General features: G+C 51.1%; 1 protein-coding gene across 1 annotated transcript; it reads left to right on the top strand.

Moving 5' to 3' along the window:
* Window positions 1-3,334: 3,334 nt before the first annotated feature.
* Window positions 3,335-7,133, top strand: SIX1 (SIX homeobox 1). Its single transcript, XM_038406388.2, is given in 3 exon segments — window positions 3,335-4,087; window positions 5,954-6,051; window positions 6,054-7,133. Coding segments are annotated over 3 exon segments (831 nt in total). The 5' UTR covers window positions 3,335-3,527; the 3' UTR covers window positions 6,227-7,133.
* The last annotated feature ends 5,084 nt before the right edge of the window (window positions 7,134-12,217 follow it).

Genomic DNA, 12,217 nt, shown 5'->3' on the forward strand with positions numbered 1-12,217 from the left:
AAGAAACCCCTTACAAGACAAAACTCATTTGCTAATGGCCTGGTTTTGTATTTCCCCATCTCAAGGTTCGGAAATCGCCCGAGTTGTGTTACTGCACTTCCAGTTCGCCCAGTCGAAAGAGCACATTTTATTCTCATCAGCAGGCTGGCTCCCCAGAATTTGGCGGCTGTGCTTGTTAGTTGTTATTGTTTTAATCTTATTGGTGCAAAGACTCGACGGAGCTGGGAGGTTTCTCATCAAATCAAGAACACAACCACAGACGTGCAATGATATCCGTGGCCCTTTTAATTTTACACTCACAAATTGTCGGAGTCAATCCATAAATAAAAAACGGACCCAAACTCTTCCCAAACCGCTGTGATATGCTTGGCGCAGTTGCGTGAGATCGTCTTAATTTTACAGCGTATCCTAGTAACCCTGCGGATAGCTATAGCATAAATATCTCATTATATAAGAGCACAAAATAATGGCCTGTGTAATATTAAACCTGTAAAGACATTTGATTTAAGGCCTGATGAAAATGTTGCAGAGGTCCCTTCCTCGCTTGTCTTTGCTTTTAAGAAAAAAATACTGCAGTCAAAGGCATGGTCAATTAACTTTTACAATGATTTTTAAATAAAATATTTTGATAAACATGATCTACATTTCATTTCGAGGGAAAATGAAGGCTGTGATCTGGGATTTGAAATGTTGCTCGTTTTCTTTCTACAAAGGGGTGGGAGGACGGACTATGAGCCCTACACTCTGTTTTATTTGGTTATTGACATCAAACGGTTTTGCTGGAACAATAAAACCCTTTCTGTGTGATTTTAAAAGGAGAAATCGGTTAGCGTGGCTTGTAAATTCATGTCATTTTGCCTCTTTTAGTGGTTTAAAGTGAAGAGTTTCCATTTTGGGAAAATCCGTCCGGGCCAATAATTAACATTCATAATAACTGGTTCTCTTATGCAGGATTGAAATAGTAGGTAGTACCCGCGTGAACAAGGCACTGTAACTTGGGTTTGGTATGGTATTTTTGGGATTACATGGAAGAATAACCATTTTGGAATAGGAAAGGAATGTTCTGGCGAAGCACTGGCCGCATCCGAAGCATTTGCTTATTCTTAACAATAGTAGTGTTTATTTGGTCGGACTTTTAACGATACACAGCAGAGGGAGGCGGAGGAGAACAGAACATCGCCTTCAGATGGGAAGTATCTCCACCAGGTATAAATTTCCGTCTCTCTGCTCACTAAGTTTGTCAGATCCCTACTCCTTGAAAAAATTACAACTTATTTCCTCATTTAAAAATATTAGCCAAAACCAAAATCACTTAGCAAACTCGCGTTTGAACATGGAATTTCTATTCCAGGAGACAATCACTGGAAGTTGCAACCTCATATATTATAATTCTGCGCACTTGCTCTAGACTTTAGGGTATTAGTTGATTTTAGAGCTGGGTTTAAGACTCCGTTCCGGTCCCCACACAGCTGCCTTGTCAATAAGGATCTGTTCCAAGTAGAGACATTCCTTCTGGCAGGACATTGCAGCTCTTTAAGACTTCATCTGAAACTTCATAAGTGCTAAAATAAAATGGTAAGGGAAAATTACCAGACACATGGTCATATGATATAGAAGTGCCCTGACGACTCCAGTTTAGTAAGTAAAGCCATTGTACAGACATGGGGGCAGTGGCTTATTTTAAAAGCTCACATAGTCATTATATGTACTTTAAAAAATAATCTAGGCATACGTAAGTATCAACCTCCGCCTTCAGCCTGTTTCATTGTAGATGAGAACCCTGACTTCGGAAATGCCCAGTGTATTGCGTTCACACACACACGCATATCTCGCTATGCGCTTTTAGATTATATATTTTTTCTCTGTAAGACCTCAAAAACCAACGATTTGTGGAAAACACGAAAGTTGTTGGCACTTAAGCAGAGGCAAATGTGCCATTCCAAATGGCCGGGAGCACGGAACTGCGGGCAACAGCGTGCACAAACAATAAAGCCGGTGTCACTACACTCTCATTTCTGTGTCAGCCACAGACGTTCCGCACTTAACTTTAAGCGCCTAAAGTCAAATAAATCCAAATGTATTTCGTGAGGAGAAACGGGTTTTTAAGAGCATAGCGATTGTGATTAGCACCCACTAAGTGAACTCATTCTTAAATCAAAAGCATTCTGAAGGGTACTTAAAATTCTGTTTTCTGCTTATCTAATCAAAGATAAATACAGTCATAAAGACACTCTCTTCCCACCATTCGGCTTTCCTTATCTCTGCTTATTGTTCTTATCGCCTACCCTGTTCCCTGCTACTGACAATAGATTATCTTTGTTTAGGGAGGCTAATGGTTTTCAGAGTCCTTTTTTAATAATACCTGCTTTTGAACAAGGTGTGCAAATGAGGATTAGGATAATTAAAGCGCCGTTTGTGCAAAATACTCTGCATGCACACACACACAAAAGAAAATGAATATTGCACAAACACCTTTCATTTCTACTAAACGTGGGGACACACTTTCATTACTCCACCCCGAAGGCACAACAACCAAAAGTGATGCTTCTTTACTTCTTCTTCTTCTACAGCATCCTATACTTGGGAGCTAGGTCCAAATCACAACTACCCAGTGTTAGATGGATGACTGTATTTGACTCATTCGAACTCAGATCTGCTTCAGTCTAAACGCTTTGCCCCTCTCCCTCCACCCCCCTAAAAAAAAAAAGCAGCACTTTCAATTTTGCCAGTGCCAGTTTGCAAAGCAATTCATGGCGAAGACGCTTTGAATGAGGGCCTTGGAAATGCTTCCAACCCCCCCCCCCGCCCGCCCGCCCTTCACACACAACCACCTCTCACCCTCCTGTCCTCCAACCCAAAGTTATGGCTCTCCTTTATTATTTATCATGCTCCATAAGCTATTCATCAAGCCGTTATTTATTCATTCCCAACATGAAGGTAATTAAATATGAGCTCACATGGAAGGAGCCGAGCTGAGAGGGACCAGGAGGTGGGGGAGGGGAGGTTTTTAAGGGCTGTAATAATTGATTTGTGCAGAGATGAGCCCCCGCTCCCCTTAGGTGACACTTGAGACGGGGCTCATGTTGCAGGGCCCTGACGCGTCTCCCCTCCCGGGGCGGCGCGCGGCTCCCCTCCCGGGCTCTCTCCCACACGCTCAGCCACTCACTCATCAGACCCCAGCCGCGGCAGCAGCTCGGCTCGCGGGCCCGGCCTCCCCGGCTCAGCCCTGCTGCCTCGCAGGCCGCGCGCCTCTGGCGGAGCCTCCGATAGGCGCGCGGGGGCGTCCAATCAGCGCGGCCCGGCCGCTGGGGCGCTTTAAGCCTGGCTGCGGCGGACGAGCCACAAAGTTCCCCCAGCAACAATCCGAGCATCCCACCCCGCGCTCGCGCCCAGGCCGGGGCTCCGCGCGCCCCCCGCCGCTCCGCCGCACCTGGGAGCGCACGGCCTCGCGCCGGCCTCTCACCTGGCCGCTCGGGCGCGAGCCGTCCCGCCGCCTCCTCTCCCCAGCCGGGACCTTCGGCCGAGCCATGTCCATGCTGCCGTCCTTCGGCTTCACGCAGGAGCAAGTGGCCTGCGTGTGCGAGGTGCTGCAGCAAGGGGGGAACCTGGAGCGGCTGGGCCGGTTCCTCTGGTCCCTGCCGGCCTGCGACCACCTGCACAAGAACGAGAGCGTCCTCAAAGCCAAGGCGGTGGTGGCCTTTCACCGGGGCAACTTCCGCGAGCTCTACAAGATCCTGGAGAGCCACCAGTTCTCGCCCCACAACCACCCCAAGCTGCAGCAGCTCTGGCTCAAGGCGCACTACGTGGAAGCCGAGAAGCTGCGGGGCAGACCCCTGGGCGCCGTGGGCAAGTACCGGGTGCGCCGAAAATTCCCCCTGCCCCGGACTATCTGGGACGGCGAGGAGACCAGCTACTGCTTCAAGGAGAAGTCCCGGGGCGTGCTGCGGGAGTGGTACGCGCACAACCCCTACCCCTCGCCCCGGGAGAAAAGGGAGCTGGCCGAGGCCACCGGCCTCACCACCACCCAGGTCAGCAACTGGTTTAAAAACCGGAGGCAGCGGGACAGAGCAGCAGAGGCGAAGGAAAGGTACTTGCCCCTGCGTTTTCTCTCTTTTTACTCCCCTGCCGTGCGCTTTGTAGGGCAGCTTGGGGCTGCGTGGATCTGTACGGGGGGGAGCCGGCCGTAAAGCTCCTGCACTTGGATGTAGCTGATGAACAAGAAGTAGTCGCAGGGGTTTTTTGGGGTGTGTGGGGGGGTGTTTGTTTCAGCCCGCTTGTAGCGCGAGCGACTAGCCGGAATCATGATCCCCACTGGGGTCTCCATCCCGCCCCGGCACCCCGCAAAGCTCCAGGGTGCGGTGGGGGGTTGTTTTTACGGCAGCAGGGTGAGTGGTGCACAACAAATGGGAAAGGGAAGCCAGGAGCTCCCGCAGAGGGAAAGGTGAGTCTCCCATCTGGCTGAGGCTCTGCCCGGCGGTGCTTTACGGGGAGACGGAGCCAGGCTGGGGATATTGTGCCTCTGGCATTGAGAGCAATGCTCGGGGAAGAATAAAATCGGCTAGGCTGCGCGCTAACGCGCCAGATCACTCCCTTGGAGTCACTTTTGAAAGCAAAAGCTGGTTTCATTTCCCCCCGTGAAATTACAGGCAGGAGAAAAACGGGTTCGGTATTTTTCGCGCAGAAGGCTGGGAGGCGATTTTTATAAGGCATTGAGACACGCTCTGAAAAATCTTCGCTCTTCCTCCTCGCATCCGGACCTATTCGGCTGCTCCCCATCCCCACCTGCCTAACGCCAAGGGTTAAATCCACTTCTAGCTGACTTCTGGAGACAGCTTTGTCACTCTTGCCTTTTGTTTCATCCCTTACCGCCTGAGCCCGGGAATGGGACTCAGGGAACTTTGCGGCAGGCAGAACAGCCAGGGAAGTAAATAAATAAGAAGCCAGGGATTAAGGAGAGAGCGTTTGATTCCCTACCTTTTATTCACCCCCTCCTCTCTCGGGCCTTGGGATTGCACTTCCCTCTGGCAGGGCTGCACTGTGGCTGGGGCGTGCAGCCCGGGGTCCGGAAGAGAACGAGAAATCCGAGAGGCTGTAGCCGAGAGTTTATGAAATTAACCAGGAGTGAGTCAGGGCTGAGACACTTTCAACCGCATACATAGATCGGGGAGTAATAGAAGCGTGAGGACCGCCTTGGGTGGGAAGGGGGTAACTAACCCCTGTGTGAATCGGCTCGGAACCACGGCGGCAGGTCGAGCCGGATTTCAATTCCAGCAATGAGCGTGTTATGAAACCAGGCCTCTGGCTCCCTCCCTTCGAGCACAAGGAGACGGGGCACAACGGGTCCTGCTCCCGCACTAATCTCGCTACCTGCCTGCTTGGTTAAATCCCAACTCCTCGTTAGCACCGCGGGTTTCGAAGGCTCTCTAAATATTTGACCAGCCACGCAAAGAGCAGTTTTTAATTTTAAAAAGCCCTTGTCCTCACCTAAGCGAACGTGCACATCGGTGACATGAGGTCGTGCAGCTGTCTAAATAGGCCCAACACGGCAGCTCCCGCGATGAATCCGGGATTAAAATAGCAAACGCTTTCATGGTGTTTTTGAATATCGGTGTGGAGTTTTATTTATTTATTTGTAAATAAAACGTTTTGTTCAAAACAGCTGTTTGTTGCGAGGTGACGCCCGCACAGTGAGACATGTTCCTTGAATAGAGGGGGTTTGATTTAAAGTTTCTCTGTAGTTTGGGAAACGCGATGCATTACACTGATGCATTGAGGATGAGTTGCTAGTTTCCCTCGAGGCATTCGCGAGGGAGACCGCCGAAAGAAATGGCACAGCCACTGCTTTTTTTCATGCCTCTTTGGAGCAGAATACACATTGAGTCTCGCTTTAAGTTGATGAGCTGCCTCCTTGTCCCTGCTTTGTAACAAACCGGATGCATTCTCTTTTTCTTAGGGAGAACACTGAAAACAACAACACGTCCACCAACAAAAGCAACCAGCTCTCTCCCCTGGATGGGGGCAAACCGCTTATGTCCAGCTCCGAAGAAGAATTCTCCCCCCCCAAAGTCCAGATCAGAACTCAGTCCTTCTATTACAGGGAAACCTCAGCCATGCCAGGAGCTCTAGCTATTCCCTGAGCGGCTTAACTGCCTCTCAGACCAGCCACAGCCTTCAGGACTCCCTGCTAGGACCCCTCACCTCGAGCTTGGTAGACCTCGGCTCCTAAAACAGGAGCAAGCAGCCGTTACAGCAATGGAAACGGAGGTTTACCTCGGCGATAAGACACTCGATTGTAAATAGAGGACCGGACACGATTTACAGCTTATCTGGTGATTCTTAACACGACTTTCAACTCTCTTTTAAAACGCTCCCAAGGAGTCCCCTCTCGTCTCCTATCTAACACGCTTACAGCTTGCCCATTATTCTTCTCCAAGCAGCCAAAGGCAGAGCACGGCGGTTCCCTGTGATTTTCTCTCACGATGTCCCTTCGAATTCAATTACATGTTACCAGCAGGAATGACAAAATAACTGGATTTGAGTCAATTCGAAACAAAGTGCGCAAGATCCAGTCTGTCACCTACAGAGGGGGCAAAAAAAGAGATCGATGAAGAGTCTTTCTATATTTGGGGAAATTGATTCGCATTTGAATTCTTAAGAACTAAGAGGGCGGATAATCTACAAGACCTTTCATTTGGGAGGGAGGTGGGAGGGGAAGTTAAGTTTACATTGTTCACATTTCGTGTTAACAAAAGATTTCGGTGTAGATTAAATTTTAAAAGATGCAGTATTAGAATAAAAACCAGTGCCTATGTCTTAAAGCAAATATACGAGGCAATTAGCTAGAGGAACTTCAATGACCATTAATAAAGCAAACATTCTTGTCTTTTTTTTTTTTTTGTGGTGAACTTTCGAAATGCATCAATGTGACTTAAACTAAAAATAAAAAAAATAACAACTACGGCTTCCTCGGAACAATATTTCTTATTATACCCTGACAACTTTCATGTCAATATGGCATACTCTTGTTAGCTTGCCCCTTGCCCTCACGCCGTAGTTTGTGGAAGCTGGAGTATTTGTTACCAAAATTAGCATGTGCTTTCAGGTTTCTTTTCTATTGTACCTAAACAAGCCTAAATTAAATAACAATAATTAATAGAATACAAAGAGTATGATTTTCTTTGAAAAGGTGAGTTCTGTCTTCTTATTCCAGACTAGTTCTGTTTTCATTTCAAATGGTTGGACTATTTCCTTTGCTCAGGGTTATTTTAGGCGGAAAAACAAGACAACAGGGCTATCTCAAAGAACTAGGTTGGTCCCACGCTGAATAACTGCTTTTTTTTTTTAAATTGTCCAATGTTTTTTAGAAGCATTGTTTATCCACTAGCTGTTTTCAGACACGTTCATCGTTATCTCGATCCTTCAGGATTAACAGTCTTGCTGACAAGAGCATGGGGAAAGGACTACACTGCATTTAATCGTAAGAAAAGGAAAACAATAAAAATAACCCCTTACGCTATTAGCTTGTATTGGAATGCAAACTGGATGCGTGGGGAACCTCTTGCTGCCAGATAAAGGACACAATTATTAATAGCAATAAATTTGGGGTAGTATTACAGGATAAACCTCTTGTAGGTTCTGAATTCAGCTTAAAAATTAGCAGGCTAAATGAACTATTAATTAAAAACCAACATGCGAGGCTCGCTTGTGCTGCTCACGGAGGACAGGGAGTTTCTCCCAGTGAAAGGCGTATCCTTCACAAACTCAAAGCTTTCCATTCCTGGCGAATTTGTCTCCCTTTGAGCTAAAATGTTCTGCGTTTATCCAGGAAGGGCCCGCTCCTGCAGTTCGGAGCCGTCCCACTCAAACCAATGAGAGTTTTGCCCGAGATGCGGACCCTTTATAGAGCAGTTTGGCCTGAGTAAGGAAGCCAGCAGGATCGGGCACTTCCCGGAACAGGAGCAATGCCAGGCAGAAGCGGGGCTGTTGTGGTTCAGCCAGTGAGTGGCAACACGGGCCCTCAGGCTGCTGACGGGAAAGCGCCGCATTTCCTGTGCTGGGCATTTGAATCCCCATTTTTCCCTGGCTCTCTAGCCCTTCCTCTGTTCACTTGGGTTTAGCATTAATGATCCCAACCTCCCCTGTTAGTGTTTTGGATCATTAAGTATGTGTTTATTTAAGTCACTGCAGTGTTTACTCTCCAGGTCTTGGGCCATGGAGAAATGTCACCCTCTGCAGGAAGGTCTTTTCAGGAGGGATCTCTCCGCATTCTTCACATTCACTCCAAAAAACAAACAGGCTGCCTAAAGATAGCTCCCAATGACCCAGACAGCGCTTCAAAGCTCCCCGCGGAAATCTCCCCTGCAAACCAGGAAGGACAACTCACTTCCATTTCTGACACAGCTCCCTCCGGCCCGCTGCTTTAGGGCCAGATTCTGCTCGTGGTTAGCACTGGTGGAAATGCTCAACTGGATGCAATTATACTCTGGTTTGCCATCGCAGTGCAGAACGTAGCCCTTCGATTTAGTAAGCTATATTGCAAAACTAGTGGGGCTGGGGTTTTTTTGCACCTCAGTACATACCACTACAACCCTCCATGGTGCCCTGGTCCTGTAAACTGCAGATCACATTGAAATAGCACGGATATTGGAAAAACTACGGTGATTCTTGCTTCTAAACCCAACCAGACAGCTTTGCGCCGCAGCCCTACGCTTGGTGCACACAGCCAATGATCAATCCGACGCCTTTCCCAGAGTTTAGTTGCCAGCCAACTCTGGCCTGCTGCAATTCACACCGAAGAGAAAACCCTTGGACTTACTGCCGCCTTCTCTTTCACAGAACAGGCTGTTAACATAGTGCCCTTTTAGCGAGAGAAAAGTACCGGACAAGGCTGAAACGGATTAGCTACGAGGGCTGCACTTCACATTTCCATTTCTCATTTAGAATATTTTTGTTCAACGCTTGTTTGTATGATAGTGTAGAACCATAACGATGACTATAATAAGCAATAATTATTCGATGGTCTTTTATGGAAACATCCCAGGCACCTTTGCAAAGTAAAACTTAGTGGGGGGAAATAAAGGAAAACAAATAGCAAATTAATAGCTAGAGGAGCCATCCTCACCCGCGCTTCTCGCTCCAAGTTTTGGCCAGACAGTCAGCAGCTGCAGGCCTACCTAAATCTGCCAAAGAAACGGGTCAACACTTTCCGATTTCCCTTCATAAAGTGCCCCATTCCGCTATTTCCAGTGCTGACCCAACAGCGGTTTATTGGAATATGCTCCAAGTGACTGGAAGCGCTCCAGTGTCTGATTTGAAAGTCAGGGCCCAGCAGGTCTGTGGAGCCTCGCTGGGGACAGGGGCGTAGCTCCCGGGGTCCAGTTTTAGAGGGACCTAAAGTATGGTTCAGCCACTTCATATGATCCACCAACACAGGGATCGCGCGGCTCAGTTTGGAAGGAGACAGAGCTCAGCGAAAGGAAAGTCAGAGCAGACCGAAAATGACACAGGGGGCATGTGTGTGTGCGCGGGAGTCGACTCTGTGCCTTTAAGCAAGACTTGAATTCTGGGCAGGGGTTTGTGTGTGACACACACAGAGCTGTGTTGGAGGACATAGCTGGGACGACCACCCCATTTGCTCATCGGTCGATGACGATGCATCTGTATTGATTAGGGGCGCGATGCTGATTTCAGAGACACCTGCCTTAATGTGCGGTAATTCCACTGAAATCCGCGCAACCGACACCAGCCCTGGCCCTTTACACGACAAACACCCCTCTAGGCCTGTACCGAAACGCAATCGGAGCGGTTCTCAGTCGCAGTTAGAGGATTTATGCAAGAGCTAGGCCGCTTTTCAGCTTACAAAATCCGCAGCAACACTGCTGCTGGAGAGGAGACGCCCCCGTCTTCCTTCCTAGGAAATAGCTGTTAGAAGCCGGGGCGCACCTGTCCTCGGTACCCCAGCCTACCTCCCACCTCCCCAGCCCATCGCAGTTACTGCTGGCTGCTCGGCCTTCCAGGGAGCGGGTAGCACTGCCGGGCTTTGTGGCAAGGGGCCTGGTGTAGGGTTGTACAGGGACAACTGTAGGGTTTCACTGCGGACACAGAGAGATGGGGCGGTTTGTACTGTCGCTTAATTTGGACTCAGTCAAAGCCTGCCAGCCTGGCGGAGGCAGAGCTCCCGGTGAAGTCGGGAGACAGCGCTGCAGGGGTCCCCTTTAATTCCAGTTGCTTGGATGGACCAGGATTTTCTCTCCCTTCCCCTCCGCTGCCGGGGCTTGGCGGTGGGACCTTCAACGCGCGTTGCTCCTAGACCTTTGGGGCCTTCGCCCTGGCCGGGGAGCTCAGGAGGGGGCCGACAGCGTATGGGGGGGGCGCCCCTCCCTGACTTCACTACCTCGGTTTGCAGCCCTCGGACCGGCTGTCCCTTCTCCTCCACTGGGAGCTGCCGCCGGGATCAGCTTTGCGCTGTCCTTGGCTCCGTGTGGCCGGGCTAGGCGAGTCCAGAGGACGGTTCCGCTGGAGGAGCGAGAGAGCGGGCCGAGCCAGCTCGGTGCGCCCTGCAACATGCGGGCAGATTGGTGGGGCAGCCAGGCCCGGCCCCGTCTTCCCTGCCAGGGGGGCTGGGGCCGGCCACGACCTTCAGCTCCCTGCAGCCCAGAAACTGGGCGCTAAGGCCGGGGCGGGCCTGGAGGCCAGGCTGGCTCTGCCTTGGGAGCACCCGGGGATGCTGCAAACCAGCACGCAGCGAGCTCTCCGGAACTGGGCAGGGCCCCCGACGGCTACCTGGGCGCACGGGCAGGGGTCCCCCCTCAGCCGCCACTGGCAGGGGCATAAGGGGCGAAGGGGGGCACGAACGGGCAGGCCAGGCCGGGTACGGCACTAGCCAGTCTCCTCGGAAACGCCAGCCGGGCAAGGGAATGACCGGCCTGCAGCCCCGAGGGAGCTCAGCTAGCCCCCGATCCGCTGCGCGGGCCCACTCTGTGCCAGCCGAGTTCCGCAGGTGGCTGCTTGTGCCACCCCCTTGGGGCGCGTTCAGTCTATGCAGGGCTTGGCTTGGGGACCCCTGGCCGTCTTGGAGCGCTAATAGGGCAGAGGGGGACCAGCTGGGGCGCCCCTTTCCCAGTGCCCGCAGCAGGGCGGGTTTAGCGCCCCTGCCTAACTCGGGGTAAAGCTACACGCGCCTGTCTTCGCTCGGATCGCGAGTCAGGTTACCCCTTCCCCAGTGAAGACGCGGCCTAAGTCTCCTGGGAGAAAACCTTTGGGTCCCAGCGCCTTTCGTTCCCCCTGCGCCCGGGAGCCTTTGCAGCGAGGCCGCGCGGGCTCAGCTCTGTTCCCAGGATAATTCCTGGGCTACTCAGAGATGGGTGACAATGAGCCCATCCATCCTCCTGCCCTGCCTCCAGCCTCTGCAGGAGACTCGGGTCCCGCAAGGTTGCTCTGGGGGAAGGAGGAGAGTCAGCCGGAGTTTGGGGGAGTGGGTTTAGTAAGGCACCGAGGATAGGGCTCTGCAGTCTTGGGGCGAGATGGCTTTCCGTGGCCGGCTCCCCGAGCTCTGGGGCTGATGGGCTGTAGCTTTACCACATTCACGGCTTCCCCCACGTGGGCTGAGGGGCTTCCTCTCTCGCAGCCCTGATTTGGAAAGACAGAGGGGCCCGATCCTGCTCCCAATGTAGCCAGTGGCAAAATTCCTAGTGCCTTCAACGGGAGCAGGATCGGGCCCAGGGACTCCCGGGGATTTTTTAGTTGCACCTGTGGCCCGCCCGAAACCCGTTTGCCCTCTCCCGGCCCGCCCTGCCAGCAGCCCCCTTTACTCCGTTTAATACAATGGGTCGTTGCACGAAAATCCAAACCCGGGGAGTCCGTTTAAAGTAACCACAGACTTTGTCGCTTATCTACGCAGCCTTGGCACCCCAAAAGCGAGATGTTAGGAAAACGTGGCATAAATCGTACGTGCGGTTGGATGTGAGCAGCTGTTAGTTGGAAAATATTTAATCGGGGGAGACTCTGGGCGAAGCGATTGGGCAATATTTAAGGGGAAAAAACTGGGTAAGCCGTGTCTGTCTATAAACCGAACTTGTTCAAAAGCGGATTTTCTAGAGCATCCACGGGTTCCTATTGAAGGTGTTGCAGGTCTACTCTTCTGTAGGAAGCGACTGCTTAAAACCAGTGATCCATCTACATCGGCGAACGAAACACCTCGAGCTGGATGAATACCGTT

Source organism: Dermochelys coriacea, chromosome 6, assembly GCF_009764565.3.
Source record: "Dermochelys coriacea isolate rDerCor1 chromosome 6, rDerCor1.pri.v4, whole genome shotgun sequence".
Taxonomy (NCBI): Eukaryota; Metazoa; Chordata; order Testudines; family Dermochelyidae; genus Dermochelys; species Dermochelys coriacea.